The following is a 17,998-nucleotide window of genomic DNA, read 5'->3' on the forward strand; positions in this document are numbered from 1 at the left end:
CTTCTGTGAAATAGGTAATGCTGAATTTATTATATTTAGAATTAATCCTATATTAAAGCTGGGGTACTTGACTTGCTGTTGTAATCACATAAAAAAAAACTTGTTGCATTGTCTTCACCTAATTCTTTATTGAGTGATGGAAGATAGAAGCAGAATCTTAATTAGTGGAACCTTCTTCACTTTGCCACTGCTCAAAGCTGCTTGAAACGTGCATATAAACAATTTGCTTGAACTATTTGGACATGAAGGAGGGATTTTGAGAGCTAGAAAGAAATTTGGGCCAAATTAAAAAAGAAAAAAAATCCAGTATGTGCTGGAAAAATCAGATACCTCGGCTTTAAAGGAGCTATACCTGAATTATCCTCCTTAAGTATAGTGCAAACTGTAGGGAAAACAGTGTGCATCAAATTATAAAACATTTGTATCAATTTCAGGCTATTTTTGTAGCAGTTTTGTTAACGTGACCCTGAAAAGTGACCCTGCAAGTTGTGAAATTTGCTTATAAACCTGTTCCTGTAAAGGATTTGGATGCTACAACGATATTAGGAAAGTTATGAATGAGTTTGGACCACAATTAATATTTAAATTTAGTGGCTTCCCCTTTCATTGTTTGCAATCAAAAAATCAGGTATAGGGCCTTTAAGTCAAATAGTATGAATTAAATTCAAATACTGAACAAGGCAGCTCAAATTCAAACTGACTGTTTATTTCAAATTGCACACATACATAACATGACAATGTGTTACCAATAAAAAAAAAAATCACTTTCACACTGTGAATGTAGCTCTTCAGCAAATATATTTTTTAATGTTTTTTAGTTTAGTTTACTTTTTAATTTTGTCAGGGACCACACATTAGTTTACATGAGAAAACATTTTGCACTACATTTAGATGTACTTTCTGGCCAGGTGAGCACTTACTATATTCCTATGTAAATGAACTGATTAAACTTTGTATCCCCAGAGGAAATTTGTGTTTGGGCAAGTACTGTGTTGACAGACACTACAATGACTAAAAACTACAAAACCTTCCCGCATGTTACAATTTAGTTTAAATTTAGACCACTTAGATTACATGGACCCGATTTAGAGAGAAAGGAAAAAACTCTTATTCAACAGTTTGAATGAATAAATGGCGAGTGACAAAAATGAAGCACATGTCACTGTCTCCATAGTAACAGTCCAAGTTGGGCTTTTAAAAATCCTAAATACATGCACCATTAGCAACGACCATCCATCACTGGAGGCTGTGGTCGCCCGGTGCTGTGTCTCCTGTCAGGACACAGACTTTACAACGGCCACTTTGACATTGTTTACCTCACCAATACACTCGGGCTATTAACGAAGAGAGCTTTCCACTGCCTCAATATAAAACTAAATTGCCTCTAAACCCTATATCCCCCATAGTCCGGTGCAATCCAGTCAGCGCTTAACATTTCCACAAACAAATGCAATCAGAAAAGTTGCAGGCATCTTTTTTTTTTTTTACGAAGTCACAAAACTAAAGGCTCACACAAACGCTTTAATTGAAGCCCTGAGTTAAAGGACCTCGATGGCGGCTGTGGTGAGCCTGATTACTTAACAATATATGGTGATGGGTAAAACTATCAATCAAAGCGGCGTATAGTGACAGCATGTACAACTGAGAAGAGACTGACCAAAATAAGAGCTGTGGACTCCTGTCATGGCAGAGTGTGCTGTGGAGGAGTGCAATTAGATCCCTGCCATACAGTGGTGACGATGGCCATACTAACACCAGCGTGAAGAGGGGAGGAAAGAAAGTGTCACTTTTATGGACACAAAAACAACAACTGGACAGAGCTGCTGAGGAGGAACACGTGAACAATTCCATTTTCTAAAGTCACACCCACTTATACAATTAAACGCTTCATTTCACAATGGCTCGCACTACCTTACAAGAACAAATTATTTAATCATGAATTTATGGTACATTTGAAACTTTTTATACAATACATATTACTGTACATGATATAGTGCCATGGCATGAAATGTGCTCCTCACAATTCACAGTATTAGTTTGTATGTTACACTTTTATATTGTGTTCATCACTAACACATTCAACACATTTTCTTCTGAATTGATGTAAATGTGTTCTTTAAATAAAGGATTTGAATGAATTTAATTTTCAAGAGTTTGTAGTCAGTGACATGAATTGCTTCTCAACAATGCCCTCTCAAGTCCAATGTGTTATTGATAGAATTCAGTCCAAATCATCACGCTGTCAGTGAGGTGCCCTGTAACAACAGTTTTGTAAAGCCTCCACAATGATGTATTGTCATGAAGCTACTCACTCTTTATCGTATGGCTCCGTCACATGCGGGGTCTGCTGTCGATATGACACCATAAATCTAAAGCCGTGCTGCTGCTGCTGCTGCTCTGCTCCTCACCTCTGCACCTCGCCACCAGACCGGGCCTGATTTCCTTCCTTGCGTGACTCCGGAGTGTAAACACAGGGCCCGAGTGACTCATCACTATTTCTCACTTCCACGGTCTGATCTAAACACATGAAGAGGTCAGGGGTCGTCGACGGCTGGTGAGTGGGTGGGGGACCGCGGTCTGTCTCCCGCTAAGACGTCTCCCGTTTTGCAGAAGAATTCATAATGCCTTCCTGCGGCCAAAGTCTGCCCACTCCGGACTGTGCCAGGCTGGAAGAAAAACAACTTTTATGAATATCTTTCTGCTGGTTGCAATGTGTCTATTTTATTTTTCTTTATTAAACTAATTCACAGGCTTTATATGTTTGATGGCTATGTTAAAAAGCCATGTCCTTTCTGTACAAGTCAAGGTGGAAAGGAGGATAGCCGCTTCCTTTCAGGCCCCCGAATCTGAAAAAGGGCCAAATCCAAGTAGACATCAATCACACTGTACTCTGTGGCTCTGCCTGGACTATTGTTAAAAAGCAGAGGGAGCGGAAGGAGGCTGGAAACAGGTGGAAATAAAACTCATTTCAACAACTATAGGAATCTCCTGAAATCATAAGTGCTCTATATTGGGACGAATTAATCATCGAATTGCAAATCCAATTTCAATGGTCGCAAAGAGAAATCATTATTGAGGTGAAAACAAAAAACACTCCAAGAGGATTTGTCATTTAAAACCTGTTCACTTGTTTTTGCTTTGCTGTTTCAGTCTTCTCTTAGTTATTAATGCTGCTGAAGTTGTTTAAAAGGTGTGCTGTATTTTATAACATATAGAGCAAATCTAATTGCAAAACATAACTACAGATTGGCAGTTCTCTTGGGACAGCAATATCTTATTTTGCTAAATGAAAAGATAAGAAAATGTACACACCAAATGTTGATGACATTACAAGAGAGAAATTCAACATGATATCAGAAATGATCACTTGCAAATGTTGTTTTTGTTTTGCTTTCGTTTTTTATCCTGAATGTTAAAACGGTTGACTTTTGTTGTGCAAATTTGCGGAAAGACATCCTTGGAGAGGCTTTTTCTCCATTGCGAATCTTGCAAAGCTATAGTAAATTAGACAATAAGATAAGAAATTAGACGAAGAAACTCAAGAATGAGATTTGCACAAAAAAAATATTATTTATAATATAAAAAAACAAAAATTGAAAATGACCAGGAAGTTTTGGGAATGACTTCATTCATTTGCCATGTCAGTGCGGAAAGACCATGTTAAGATTGCACAAAGCTTTCTGTAACTTTCTATCCTGACAAAGAATAGACGCATGCCGCAAAACAATAACTGAAGGAGCATCTGTGGAGACTCTCCCTTGTCTCCTCTCGGGCACCGCGCCCGCCCCGCCCCGTGCACCTCTCCCACAGCTCTCCTGTCTTTGGGGTCATGGGTTGGAGGCTGGCAGTGTGTGTGTCACTCGATGCCCAATGCGTGTGATGCTTGGCTTGGACCCCCCCTGTGCTCAGGAAATGCTCCGGGCCTTTTTCCCACCCTGGTGTTCCGCTGCGGAGAGCTTAGGCATTACAGACGAATCCAGTTACTTTCCAAAAGCATTCCTGGCTGATTCTGACCACTGCATCCCAGCGCTCCCACATACAATGAGCGGGGATTCTTTGGACAGCTACAGTCCTATCAGTGTTGTGAACTTATACCCAAAGCTGCTCATGCCAGAGCAGGGGGAGTTGGAGCAGCACAATACTCGCATACCCTTCCCCATTTGTTTCACTCTGTGGTCCCTCTGTAGGTTCGGCTCAGATCGAAAATAGACAAAAACTGAAAAGAGACATGAAACGCACGCTACAAAAAAAAAAAAAAAGAGATCTCCCATTGTGGTGCTGTCTTTGGGAATTTCTCAATTGCTTTTTCCATCGCAGGTTTGCCACAGGAAAATCCCCCTTCAGAGTCAAGGCAGAGAGAGATGGTGGGTTGTGCGTAAACACCGTATCGCTGATGTAAACATGTATGTGCAGTGTAAACCTCTGTGCCACCATCAAACTGCCACGAGCCCGGGATCAAAGCAGATGATCCGCAATGAGCCGGTCTGGTCCTCCCTTGTTCTTCTGTGGTTTCTCTTGTTCTTGTTATGGATGTTCCTTCAGCATCAAACTCGCCCCGGTTTGGACCTGGTTGTATGAAACAGACCCTGACTGACCTGACCGTGCTGGCCGGTCGCTGCTCGATATGACACTGTGAGGCCACTGAGATGTCTCCCAAATGGTTTACATTCACTGAAAATCATTTCAACAACACATTTTAAATTAGGCTGATATTACATATTCACAATTGTTAATGGAATCAGCTTTTTCTTTGACCAAATCATTCAACATTATTAACACTCTTAGATTATACTTGGAATTGTTTATATTGGGTTTTAAGCACCAAAATTAATTGATTTTACGTTGGAGGATTTTCAGACCAGAGTTGTTTCTGTCCCGTAAAGTCTGAGTATCCCTGCCCATGCATTGTCCTCTCATATTGGACGGTCAATCCACACAAAGACCTCAAATGGGCTGTAAAACAAAGTCTGATTTTCTGCTTGCTTGCCTATTTTCTTCAAATTTTTTTTAATTCAATTTAGCTATTTATAGAAGATGGTTAAGCCATAGGCCTCAAGAGAACAGCCATTGTTTTCATTTACATATTTTTCATAAGGGGGAAAAGTCCCTAAAGAAAAAACGATATTACCACATTTTAGCGAGGTGGAATTTCTCGAGGACTGGACGCACCAGACGCTCGCCACGGCTGTCCTTTATGTCAAATTGTGTGGTCACTGAAAGAATGTGATGTGCGCTCAAAAATCTCAAGGCGCGCTCCCGTCAGTGGTCAGACGATAAATAAAACAAGAACAACGAAACGAAAAAGGAAAAAAAAGACGCCTGGACACTCAGAGAAATTGGACATTGTCTATTATGGCACGTTCCGGCTCACGTGGGAGCGGTGCCAGCGGGAAGCGCGTGTGAAAGTGCGCAGCGGGGGAAGTGTTTCTCTCAACTGCGTCTGAACCAGTGACTCATAGCGAAGTGTATTTGTAATGGTTGATGAGGCTATCAGAAGGTAAAAAGACAGAGCTATTTGCAAGATTTTTTTTTATAGCTATTTCATGCCTTGTTTTCCGTTGTTTAGTTGTATTTTTTAAGGTGAGCAGATCCGACATTGTTCAAATCGGAGAGCCTAACCAATATAATCTAGCCTACTCTGCTGGTTTATGATTTGTGTGTCATCTCTTAGACATCGGCAGTAAAAATATGTTAACTTGCCATATCTACATCCAATCACAGCGTGCATGTGCGCCTTCATGGCATCGTGGTCGTTGTCAGGGAATTAAAAAGACATCGTGCGCTCGTGCTGCAGCTGATTGGACGGTCGAGGGAGGTGCCCATCAAAAAGGACTTCAAATGTAGCGATGCAGCACGCGCAATCAGGGATCTGCTTGCAATCCCGTGTCTTCTCATTCGCATAAACAGCACTTAAAGGAAAATATACACGGCCACCTACTGCGTGCAGAAAGTGATGAGGGGCAGCTTCCCTCCGCCCTGCGCTGTTTCTAATTAACGCGACAACTAACGGGACTCGAGGCGACTCCATGCAGGCGCAGGGACCCGGGCCTGCACGCGCCAGGCTCCTCGTTCGCACGTTGAAAACACATAACTTTTAAAGGGCCTGAATAGATTTTGGACCATTGATTCCAAAAAAAAAAAAAAAAAGATTAAACAAAATAATAATAATTAAATGTCCATCATAATTCTCAAAGCCTATTCTATTGTTTTTGCGGTAGATTTATAGGCCTACTTCCTTCTACTACTTTAAGCATGAGTCAAAGGATGCCAACTTAGCTTGGAAATGTCTATTATTTACTTAGGCTATTGACTTATTATGTAACATCGGCTAATATTTCGGTTTTTATTTTTGTTAATTCTAAAAAATAATATAAAGTCTTATGTTGAAGTAATTTATGCATTCATGTAACCAGTGGATGGGTAAGTGCGGCCTCGCGCTGACCCCATGCGCCACGCTCTTGACCCACAACCAGTCATTAATAAAACAACCTCACATGGTTTTATTGTTGAACAGAAATTGTTAATTGACAAAGCAGGGTCACATACATAGTTGTGTTGGCTACATCAAATCAAATTGATAGTGGAGCCTAAATGAAAAATACAGATGCTCTGTAACAGACAGATGTGAACTATCAGGAACTTTAGTTGTCCTATTAGCTAATTAGGTCACGTTGTTGTTAAAAGAAAAAAAAGAAGAATGTAGGCTATTCTAAATAGGGCAATGATGTATCCCGGAAAGGCTGTCCTGCGTGCTGCACCTTCACTTATGTGTCCCGCATTCCTGAGGACGCAGCGCTGTCAAATATTTCATAATAAGACGTCATGGAAAAAGCAGGACACCGTCTGTGATAAAGCAAAGTTTAGACCTCAAATTCATTCTCCATTCTGGCCATTGTACCCAAACAAATTGTTCAGACCGAGCTCTCAGGTGAATAAAAACGTAAATGGCTATTTTACGAAAATAAATAAAACATAAGCAAAAAAAAAAACTTGGAGCGCAACATTTAATAATAAAAGGAAAACATTTTGTCCCATTTGAGTCCTGTTTGACAAACAGACTCACACTTGTATTGAATTATACGATTATATTAAAAATGAAATTACGCAGAGCCAAATATTCCCCCCCCCCCCCCCCCACATTTATAAATAAAAGCGCAGGACAACATCATTTTGTGGAGAAAAAACGACATCCCCTGGGTCCAAGGAGCGTGTGAGCGCAGAAATCGGCGTAATGGAATGAAGTCATGAGCGCTAATGAAAGGCAGTAGGCAGAGAGAGGACAGGAGCGCGCGTGCCCCTGGTGCGCGCTGGGTGGTCCACTGTATTCTGACAAACGTGTCGCTCTCCGGAGACGACTGACCGAGACTGCACTAACTAACTAGTTATACGCATTTATTCAAAGTCTTATAGAGAAGCCACTTTCCAAAGGCTATTGCGTAATTAATAAGTGACGTAAGACCGGGATGATGGGACGATGGCACACGCGTGCGGTGGCATTCGAGGAGTCAAGGTTTTATTAGACCCCAAAGAAGTATAAGGATCAAGTATCGGACAGTATTGGTAGATTGTAAGTCATCACAAACCTTATTATAAACGCGTTGACTAATACATATTTATATATTGATCAGACCAATAGACGGATATTCATACGGTCTCGGAATGGTATGCTACATATATTATTATTAGGCTATTTATGAACCAGCTGTTTCCTCTGTCAAACTGTCTTTTAACTGTAGGAGTTGCCTATAGTTTTTTATTTTTATATAAATGAACTTACTTCAGAGTGAGAGTCCATTGGGAGACGCTCGTCGCTCGTTCTAGTCCAAGTCTGAGTGCGCACTTCTCGGCTGTGTTGCACTTCTCTCCTTCTGCGTCCTGCATAAATATTATGACTTCATTAAACAAACAATATTCCTACAAAAACGTGCGCATCTTGTCGAACTGTGAGAGTGCGACTTGGGTATTAGGCGATCTGGGGCTTTGCTTGATATTTTATTTAAAGAAGGGCAGGCAAAATGTTTAGATTGCCCAGCATAAACATCCTGCCCATGTTCCTTTCTCTCCTCACTGAAGTTTGGAACACGAGCTATCGATTGAACACTCGATAAATTAGCTTTTTCGCTTAAAATAATAGACCAATAGTTTTATAAAGGATTTTGATAAGTATGGATGGTTCGTCTTCCAATTGTAAAATGCAAAAGACATAAATTAATATGAAAAATAATCATATATTTATCTGAATGTACACATTATTGCATCACACATGTTATACAGTGCATCCGTGTGAGTTTTGACGGTATTTCGGATAACCAAATTTAACATTCAATCCATGGGGGTTAGAAAAAATGGATTTGGCTAAAAAGTGAGCTCAGACTCAGATGCGCACGCTAACAGCCCACCACCGGAGTAGGAGGGAATTGGGCGGGTCCCAACATGAGGACAGCCAAGACATCCAGCTCCCAGTGCGCTGATGGCAACAGATAAGTAAAAACGGAGCTGATGGGACGCACGACAACCTCATAGGCGCATTGGAAAGTGGCTCCTGTTCTGGTCTTTTTTTTTTACATTTGAGACTTGACGCAGAGAGGGGTCAGAAGATTCAATCAGGAAGAACTCGGGATTTTAGATACTTTTACGCGTGCGTCAAGCTGAAGAGCAGTCTGTTTTTTGGGGATTTTAACAGCACCGTTTGTGGAAGTGGAGTCATTTTGTTCCCCCCACGCACAAAACTTTCTAATGACGGCAGAAGTTCAGCAGCCTTCAGCACAGACTGCCCAGAGCAGCCCGATGTCTGTGCCTGAAAAGCCCCACGCTCAAACGGCAGTGATGGAAAGCGCTTCATCCACCTCCAAAACTAAAAAGACGAATGCGGGAATTCGTCGTCCGGAGAAGCCCCCGTACTCATACATCGCACTCATCGTAATGGCGATACAAAGTTCTCCGACCAAACGTCTCACGTTAAGTGAAATCTACCAATTCCTACAGAGCCGTTTCCCATTTTTCCGAGGCTCATACCAAGGATGGAAGAATTCCGTGCGTCACAACTTGTCTTTGAACGAATGCTTCATAAAGCTGCCCAAAGGGCTCGGCCGGCCTGGGAAAGGCCACTACTGGACTATTGACCCAGCCAGTGAGTTCATGTTCGAAGAGGGCTCCTTTAGAAGAAGACCCCGAGGTTTTAGACGTAAGTGCCAGGCGCTAAAGCCCATGTACAGCATGATGAACGGCTTGGGCTTCAACCACATTCCGGAGTCATACAACTTCCAGGGCAGTGGCGGGGGCCTGTCATGTGCCCCCAATAGCTTGTCACTGGACAGCGGCATTGGCATGATGAACGGACATTTGGCGGGTAACATGGAAGGCATGGCGTTGTCTGGACACTCCATGTCACATCTGTCAACCAACAGTGGACACTCTTATATGGGAAGTTGTCCAGGGTCCACGGGAGGCGAGTACCCCCACCACGACAACTCTGCATCTCCTTTGCTCACAAGCGGAGGAGTCATGGAGCCGCACCCGGTGTACTCCAGCTCCGCGTCTGCGTGGGCCCCTACGCCGCCCTCTTCTCTCAATAACGGTGCTTCGTACATAAAGCAACAGCCGCTGTCTCCCTGTAATCCGGGAACCAACCCTCTTCAGTCCAGTTTACCCACACACTCGCTGGAGCAGTCATACCTGCATCAGAATGGACACAGCACTACAGACTTACAAGGTAGGCCCACTTCAGTCCTTTTATTGATTATTGGGCTACTTTTCTCGAACATTTTTGTCATAGGTTGCATGCGTAAGATTTGGTTCAAAGTATAAACTCAAACGGGAAGGACAGTGTAGAGGTTCGTGACAACCCGGCAGAAGAAAACATGAACGTGATTTCAGTCTGCCCTGAGGCCCAGGGTCCTCCGGGACTCGCGTGCAACTAAACCACTGTCAATTTGGTTAATAGCCTCGAAGCAGCCGCCCACTGTCCACTATCAGGACAGACTGAGTGGACTCTGAATAAATAAGACCCAAAGTTACTGCAGATATGGAGAGACGTTTGTAGAGGAGCTTTCCTCATAGATTTCACCTATAGGCCTATTGGCTATTTCAGTGCTGAGGAAAATATATTTACAAATGTAATCAACTGTGCGTATTTAGCGATATGTTCAAAATGGAACATTCTTTAGGCTACTCTTGTTGAACAGAATAATCTACTTAGATTTTCGTATCTTTATACTTAATGACAAACAAAAACGTTGATGTAGCCATACACACAACCCGTATTGCCCTCTTATGTTCCAAACGTACATTGTCTTATGCGTTGAAAGTCAGTTAGGCTAAATAAAAACTCAATATTAACAGCTTACTTGAAAATAATGCAGGCCTATTTACATTTGTTTAATCAATAAGAGTGTCCAATGGGCTTCTGTTTATTAACCAGGCTAAATTCTGTCTTTGCAGGGATCCCCCGTTACCATTCCCAGTCTCCCAGCATGTGCGACCGTAAAGAGTTCGTCTTCTCCTTTAACGCCATGGCGTCCTCGGCCATGCACTCCCCGGGGCCGGGGAGCGGCTCCTACTACCACCACCAGCAGGTATCCTACCAGGACATCAAACCGTGCGTCATGTGATCACGTGGACAATGTATAGGCCAAGGCCAAGCGGTGGATTTCACGAACGGAAGAAACCACTGAAAGAGGCCGTGGAGTAGCGCGGACTACATTTTACGCACGGCCAAGAACGCACCGCATTTAATGTTGTAATAATATAATTGTAATAATAACTATTGTTTTTGATCTTTGACCACAGCGGGCAGAGACTGTTGCCCATCTGTTGTTTGGTACGCAGTCCGACAGAGCGGGAAAACACCTCTTTACCTTAATTGTGAGGCAATTGTAAATGCACAGTTTCTTTTACCATTTCTGTTTATCGTCAATATTTCTGCAGAGTCTTCATGGACGCCACATTTGCTTTGTAAGTCCGCACGGACTGTGTACACATGATGAAGGCACTTTGTGAATAACCAATAAGCGCGACTTATTTATTCTAGGCCTGCGTATTTTAATTTGAGGCAAGATTGGAAAAGTTTATTGGCAATATTTGTCAGAACGCGCAATGTTGTTTTAATAATTAAATTGAAGTATATATTGTTAGCACTGTTGTTGTGGTAATTATACTGATGATGGATATTAGGAAAATAGGCTATATTTGCAGCACTGTATTAAAATGTTAGAAAATGGAGGTTGAGGTCCAAAAGCGAGGTCATACTCTTCTTAAAGGTCCTACTTACAATCATTCATTGAGAATAAAAAATAACTGCTGGGCTGTTGGAGTCCAAATCTCAATATTGCAACCTTGCGCCGTTTTTTTAAACATGTACAATAAAAATAAGACTCAATTTTTGAAATGTAACTTGCTTTATTGGGTGTTTCAGTCTAAATGCAGGAGAACATGTAATACTGACACTCAAAGGGGATCATTTATCAAGAAAGGTGCTAAATAGTGGGTGCAAATAAATATGCTATTTTGTGGGCATGTTACACCTAATTTACCATTTGATATGGCCAAATGTACAGTATTAGGGACCTAAATCTGAGATGTAAATAAGACAATGCTGAGAGTAAAAACATAATTCTACTGCTGATCCACTTTAGTACGTACTGCTTGTTTTGCACATGAGCAAACGCTTGGTAAATGACCCCAAAGTGTGTTTCTTAAATTGTTAAAAAATGTAAAATCCATTATTGACATACACGCCTACATAGAGATGTGTGTCTATAACAGAAGGGTTTGAAACAAGGTTTAATGACAAAATTATGAAGCAGAGTGTTTTCATGAAATTGAAGTTAGCATAAAAAAACATGACGTACAAACCAGGCAGTATTATTAAAACAAAAAACACAAAGAACTAAACCGAAAAACTAAATGCCTTTAAGTGGATTTCACTTCAACAAAATAATATCAATGCAAGCATAAACACGCCATGTACTTTAAAATATATATTTAAATTGTTTTAAAAGATAAAAAAAAAAAAAATGTTGAACACATGAGAGAAGCTATTTTTTAGAACATTTTTTATTACCCGATTAAAATCGACTGACATCAGGAATGAACCTGATCTCATTGTGTAGTGATTTGGAGAGTGCGGCTGCCGATGTATGCGCACTCATCCGTAGGTCTCAGAGTACAATGCATTGCTCTCCTTTGGCATGACCACAGCGTGAACTCTAGTAAAATGCCACTGAAGCTGAATGGCAGCTTGATCATCAGAACAGCCCTGGACATTAGTGAGTTTGAGAGAGGCATGAGACGCTGCACAGCTGTTCCCAACGCTGCCCACACTGACAGATCCAGAAGCAGCTCTAGCCTGCTACATGCAGACAGACATGCTGCACGCTTGTTCCGCTTAGGGAAAGGTCATTTTACAACAGCAGGTAAGACGTAGTGCTCATCAATTTATAAAAACAAAACTAGGCTTTAAAATTGTGGTCAATCTAAAGGCAACCTTTCTTAAAAAGAAAAAGTATTATAGTGATTGTTATGTGAGAATAGACTTTTTGACGATACATTTATTAAAAGTTTGTATAAACTGCTCTGTAATTTTAATCGCTCCATCACCTGTATTTTTCTGTATGATACATAAAAGGTATCATGTGAAGTGAAATACTTTGAAAAAAATAATTCTTGTCTTATTCATAAAATGGCCATTTAGGACTGAATCATTTTAATAATACGTGACATTTTGGAGACGTAGAAAAAAGCTCATCCCTCTACATTCTGTGAAATCTCCTTCGCGTTTTCAGAGCTGGGGCTCCGTTCTCCCTGGTTGGTGGTTTTAGTCTCGTGTTGGGCTGGTCTGGACTGCTGCGGGCCTCTCTTCCTGGTTCTCCTCTGGCTCTTGGCCAGCTCCACCTGTAGCTCGTGCCCGTTCACAGACAGGTCCTGCAGGGCCGTGAGGGCCTCCTCCGCTGTCTGAGGGTCAGTGTAGTCCAGGAAGGCCCTGTGCTGAGCTCCCTGCCAGGTGAGTCTCAGTGGGACAGCCTGCTTCTCTCTGAGCATGGTCTTCAACTCACTAACGCGGAGCTCAGGCGGGATGCCCCCCAAGTACAGGCTGGTCACCGTGTCTGGGATCTTAGGTCGAGATGAGTAGTCACCACTAGACTCTTCAAAACCCTTTTCATTCATGGTGCCAGCTCTTTTAGCTTTTGTACTTTCGCCCTCCCTCCCTCCAGCACCAGCATCTTTGTTTTCTTTCCTCACTCTCACTATCCGCTGTCTGCTCTTCTGCTGAGGTACTGCTCCCTGCTCGTATTTGGGGGCTTGTTTGGGTTCCTCCCCCACATCTTTCTGTGTGTTCTGCCTTGGCCTCCGTGCAGTTGGCTTCTTGGCCTGGCTGGGCTCAGCTTTAGCCGGCGCCACCCCCAAAGTAACATCCTTCCCCATTTGCTCCTCAAGAGCACGCAGTTTCTTCAGAATAGGTATCTTCTCCAGCTTCTCGATGTCCAGCTGCAGAAAAAAAAGAAAACAAACCCAAAAAAAGAGCCCAATAAGCTCCATCATGTCAACTTTGTATGAGGACAGTATAATGTAATGAAAGCTGACAAATGAACCACTGTGTGGACTTCCTTGGAGCACATGCTACAATGATAACACAACTACCGATCTTTATAGCAGAGCAGGACATTTCACTTCCCGAAAGGTTAAAAATAAAGGCTTCTGTTTTGATTTGTTGTGTCTTCAAGTGCCTTGGCAGCCTTTGATAGCGAGCACTGGTGTAAAGGATACACTGGGCTATTGTTCAAGCAGTGACCTGTCGCTCCCCTGCCCCTGAGAGCCGCACTGGCTGGGCAGAGGAGCCTTTGATGCTCAGACATGGCCTTCCTGTCTGACAGTTCACTAGGTCCTGTTTACTGCACGTCTCAAGAAACCAGTGCTTGTATTAATACTAGGTGTACATCAATAAAATACACAATTTCAATTATTTAACACAAACGGTATTACTGTGTCATGACCTGAGTCCTGGTACAGTCCAGGGTTAATGCTCACTTGATTGAGCCTGTATTATATGAATACACTATTTTATATTTTTAGAATGACAAGTATTAGATTTTGGTACAACCTCTAGCTAGATACTCCTGACCAAGATCCTCACTCAAGATCTGGAGATGAGGCGTTGCAAAGTGGTCGCCCACTGCTCCTGATAGGTTGCCCTGAGGCACTGACTGAGACGTGGAGGACAATAAAGATAACAATAAAAAACAATCCTCACAATTTCTTTAAAAGACTGGTGCATAGTGGACATTAGAGGGCAGCGTTTGTGCTGTTTTCATATTCTATATTATAAAAATATTTTATGCACCTCCTTAATACATTTACAGTGAAGGATTGATCTTACAATCTAGATTATCTATTATAGCAAATAAAATGAAAAAATAAAAAATAAAAACATTAAAAAAACACACACCTACACACACACACAAACGCACACACTCTTACACCTCCGGTGCCAGTGCCATATTCCCCTATGCATTTAAATACATTGTATTTAAATGCATAGGGGATACATTGGATCTAAAATCATTAAAAATAAACACGCAGTACCTTTGACCAGATGATTCCCTGTGGTTTGGGGAGCTGGCAGTTTGTTTTTATGACTCTGGTGGGTGTGAGGATATAGTCCACTGTCAGGTCATGACTCTCTACGAGTTCCTCTGGAATTTCCACCACCTAAAGATGGAATATTGAAAAATTCGGAATCCATTGGTATATGTAGATTAACATAAAAATGATTCTTGCTTTATTCCTGCTTTTTCTCTCTATACTGAGACTAAAAATCTATTACCAAAGCTAAATGTGAAAACTGACCTGGCAGTCGTGCACTACACTGACCACCACAGTTGACTCATTTACTGCTCCCATTGAGGCCATCATTCCAAACTCCATGTCAGCAAATCCCTCTCCTTTTCCAATGCGAAAACCTGTGGTTAAGACAAGAACAAATAGTCAGTCGGACAAACCATAAACATTGCTCTAACCTTTGGCAAATATGCCTTTAAATCTGATGTGGACATAATGCAGGACGTTACAAAAGCCATGAGTATGCTGAAGATTAACACCAGTGTATGTGTATTAGTGTAGTTTGGCCATGATACACCTCATTTACTATTTGTGTAAATGATTCAGTTGCTGATCCACTTTTGCACGTGCTACTCGTTTTGTAGATGAGCAAACGTTTAGTAAATGACTCCTTGTGCGTGAGCTATACACATTCAAGCAGTATAACACACGTAGAATGAAAAGCTAAATTTGGGCCACTTTGAAACATACCCATTCCTGATCTCTGCCTCTCAGACCTCGGCCACAGTTATCCCAGGGATTCAACAGTTGCAGATCAAAATATGTCTTGAGTAGAAAGGCATTTTAAATGGAGAGCAGGCTGCAGCAAAAGCCACAACAGGCAAAATGGTTCTCATTACACACAGCCCCCTGCTCTCATTTCTGCTGCTGTTCCAGTAGGTAGCTTGTGCCAGTAAACATATTTAACAACTCACTAGACTATTGAAACATGACATTTACTCTCTGCCTCTTGTCATTTGTAACAGCAATAAACAGCCATTATGGTATTCTGTTTCTAAACATCTAAATAGTGGGTCATACGTAGACAGGGTGAGTGTCTGATAACAGGCTTTAAGTCACAAACCTTTTCATTTGGGTTCTAAATACCCACTAGTTCAGAGTAATTGAAAGTTGATTAGAAAAGTTTCTGAATATGAGAATGATTTGCCTTCACTGGACCATGAGTACTATATAAACAGAGTATTAATTGACTCAGGGTGAATCGTGATGTGAATTTGTAACTCTGTACAACATCAGAAGGTTTAATTTTATATCGCTGTATTTTTACTTTTGTGCTGGTATGGTATGGCATGATATAGTTTTTATTGAGACAGGGACAGGGCCCAATTTAACATTGACCAAAAGGAAAGATACATTGCACCAGGTTATGGCAAAAGTGCTCATTTCCACCTGTCGCCCCAGGGCAGGTTGATCTTACAGTACAAAAACTGGTTTTAAATGTAGATGAATATTCCGTGACCATGGATTTATACATTTTAACATCACCATTAACATACATTTAACTTAGATACGCTTGAAACATTAAAACATTTCCTACAAGTCCTTTTTTGCTGTGTGTCTCTTATGTATTGCAAGTCCCTTTTTGATTCCACTCATTTCTCATTCACAAACTTGCGGATTACTCACAGAAATGTATGTCATTGATGTTCTAATCTAAACTGTATAAATAAGTACTTTGAAGTATTTAAAATAATAGTAAATTATCACTGTGGTTTTATGTGATTTTATCATTCCCAACATGCCTACCTTTTGAAAACCTTTTGCCATAATTTATCACAGAGCTCACCTTTTTCTGACACTGCGACAGAACCAACCACCACCAGGTCCACTTTCACCTTTGCATCCAGACCCACTGGCACGCTAAAGTCTCTCACTCCCTACAGCGGACAGAAGAGCACAGGCGCATACATTTAACCATTTTGAGATCTGAGATTCACAGGGACGTCCAAATGTGATACCGTTTGACCACATGACAAACCTGTGAACTAGAGCATATGCGAAGTTGTTCTTTGGTGGCTCCAGGAGGAGGGGTGATCTTGTTGAAAAGGCCAGTGCGTAAGCGAGGAGTCGGTACCAATAATGTTTTCTCCGCCTGTAAAGATAATGACAAAAGATTAGGCTAAAAGTTGTGTTATACGTACGCATGACCATTTTAAAACAACAAATTGTTCTTTGAAATGACTTTCTCTTGTGTATCAAGTTTTTTTTTCTCTTTCAATTGTTGGTCTGCTACCTGTAAAATGGCCAGTCGGACCCCCTCCAAAGGTTTGTCGGGGTCCACCTTTACCTCTTCTGCCTGGGCGAATACCTGGAGCTCAGATACTTTGGTGCAGGCGGTTGAGGCGCCCTAATCAGAAGAAGAGAAACTGTGACTTACTTCCAGTGTAAGGAACCGCGCCTGCTCCTGAGGCCTGTCTGGGTTAACTTTGACTGTGTGGCTGGACTTGAACTCCTGCAGGACCGGGAGCTTATTGCAAGCCTGAGCTGCGCCCTGGCCAATAATAAGGGGCACAGGAGAGTTGTTAAAACGTGTTGGATAAGAATGGTGGACTAAAGCGTCTTAGTGTATCTAGATTTGCATCAGTCGTTTGTACACATCCAACACACTGGATAAATGAAACTTCCACTATGGAGCCTACTTTGTATCATCTGTCAGAGCATGTTATAATGGACTGTGAATGCAAAACCTTGAAGTTTGGGATTCTGTTGAAGACAGGTCTTGGAAAATTTGCCAGATTATTTTCTTCGATGTACTGCCAAACTCTCTGACGAATATCTTCTTTTGTCGCGCCTGGGGAGAAAGAACCAGCAGTAACTTTGCAGAAGGCCTTGCATAATAACAATTAAAAATATCACACATTGCGCTACGGGCTACGTGACACTAACCGGGATGTATGCTGATCATCGGGTCCATCGCGTTAATGTCACCACAAAACGTGCGCTTTCTCCAAAACTTGCGTGTATCTTAAATAACGGAGTCTTCCACGTGTGTGCAGTAATATAATACTGAAGAACAGCTGCTTGTCAATGTTTCTCATAACTACGGCAGCTTAGACAGGTCAAAACACACCAACCGCGAAACTACGAAGGCTACGTCTTAGTATATGTTCAAAAACAAATCTAAAAACCGCACAATTCACTGTGGTCAAAGGGACAGAATGCAGTAACTTGTGTCCAGCTTTGTGACGTGTGGTTCGCGTTTGCAAACGAATGGGAGTGATTTTAAAAGGCGTGACTCTGCCCCCTCCAGGCAGGTTTGTTCTCCTGTAAGCCTCACAATCTACCACTAGATGGAGCTCTTCACCAATAAGTGGCGCAGACACTTTTGTGTGAAAGCTTTTTTAAATGTCATGTTGTCTGTCATTACAGACTGCAGTTCAAT

At 41.7% G+C, this 17,998-nt stretch overlaps 2 protein-coding genes across 3 annotated transcripts; one reads left to right on the plus strand and one right to left on the minus strand.

The window, feature by feature from the left end:
- Window positions 1-8,411: 8,411 nt before the first annotated feature.
- Window positions 8,412-11,024, plus strand: foxf1 (forkhead box F1). The gene is made up of 2 exons (XM_079555411.1): window positions 8,412-9,712; window positions 10,441-11,024. The coding sequence occupies exons 1-2, from the start codon at window positions 8,737-8,739 to the stop codon at window positions 10,608-10,610; spliced, it is 1,146 nt and encodes a 381-aa protein (XP_079411537.1). The 5' UTR covers window positions 8,412-8,736; the 3' UTR covers window positions 10,611-11,024.
- Window positions 11,025-12,109: 1,085 nt separating this feature from the next.
- Window positions 12,110-17,991, minus strand: mthfsd (methenyltetrahydrofolate synthetase domain containing). 2 transcript variants are annotated; one of them, XM_079555645.1, is made up of 8 exons: window positions 17,503-17,991; window positions 17,304-17,407; window positions 16,994-17,107; window positions 16,595-16,708; window positions 16,403-16,493; window positions 14,845-14,957; window positions 14,581-14,706; window positions 12,110-13,485 (listed from the first exon to the last, which is right to left on the minus strand). In XM_079555645.1, exons 1-8 carry the CDS (start codon window positions 17,528-17,530, stop codon window positions 12,742-12,744), a joined length of 1,434 nt encoding a protein of 477 aa, XP_079411771.1. In that variant the 5' UTR covers window positions 17,531-17,991; the 3' UTR covers window positions 12,110-12,741. The 2 variants fall into 2 exon arrangements, with proteins under 2 accessions (XP_079411771.1, XP_079411770.1); XM_079555644.1 differs by lacking the exon at window positions 16,994-17,107 and adding an exon at window positions 16,850-16,963 and having other exon boundaries at window positions 17,503-17,987.
- Between the last annotated feature and the right edge of the window lie 7 nt (window positions 17,992-17,998).

Source organism: Gobius niger (genome assembly GCF_951799975.1).
Source record: "Gobius niger genome assembly, chromosome: 4".
Classification (NCBI taxonomy): Eukaryota; Metazoa; Chordata; class Actinopteri; order Gobiiformes; family Gobiidae; genus Gobius; species Gobius niger.

Coding starts and splice junctions, on each gene's coding strand:
- foxf1 (XM_079555411.1), top strand. CDS start 8,737: ATGACGGCAGAAGTTCAGCAGCCTTCAGCACAGACTGCCCAGAGCAGC. Junction 9,713..10,440: donor CAGCACTACAGACTTACAAG/GTAGGCCCACTT, acceptor CTGTCTTTGCAG/GGATCCCCCGTTACCATTCC.
- mthfsd (XM_079555645.1), bottom strand. CDS start 17,530: ATGGACCCGATGATCAGCATACATCCCG. Junction 17,408..17,502: donor GATGATCAGCATACATCCCG/GTTAGTGTCACG, acceptor CTTTCTCCCCAG/GCGCGACAAAAGAAGATATT. Junction 16,709..16,993: donor CGCGGTTCCTTACACTGGAA/GTAAGTCACAGT, acceptor TTATCTTTACAG/GCGGAGAAAACATTATTGGT.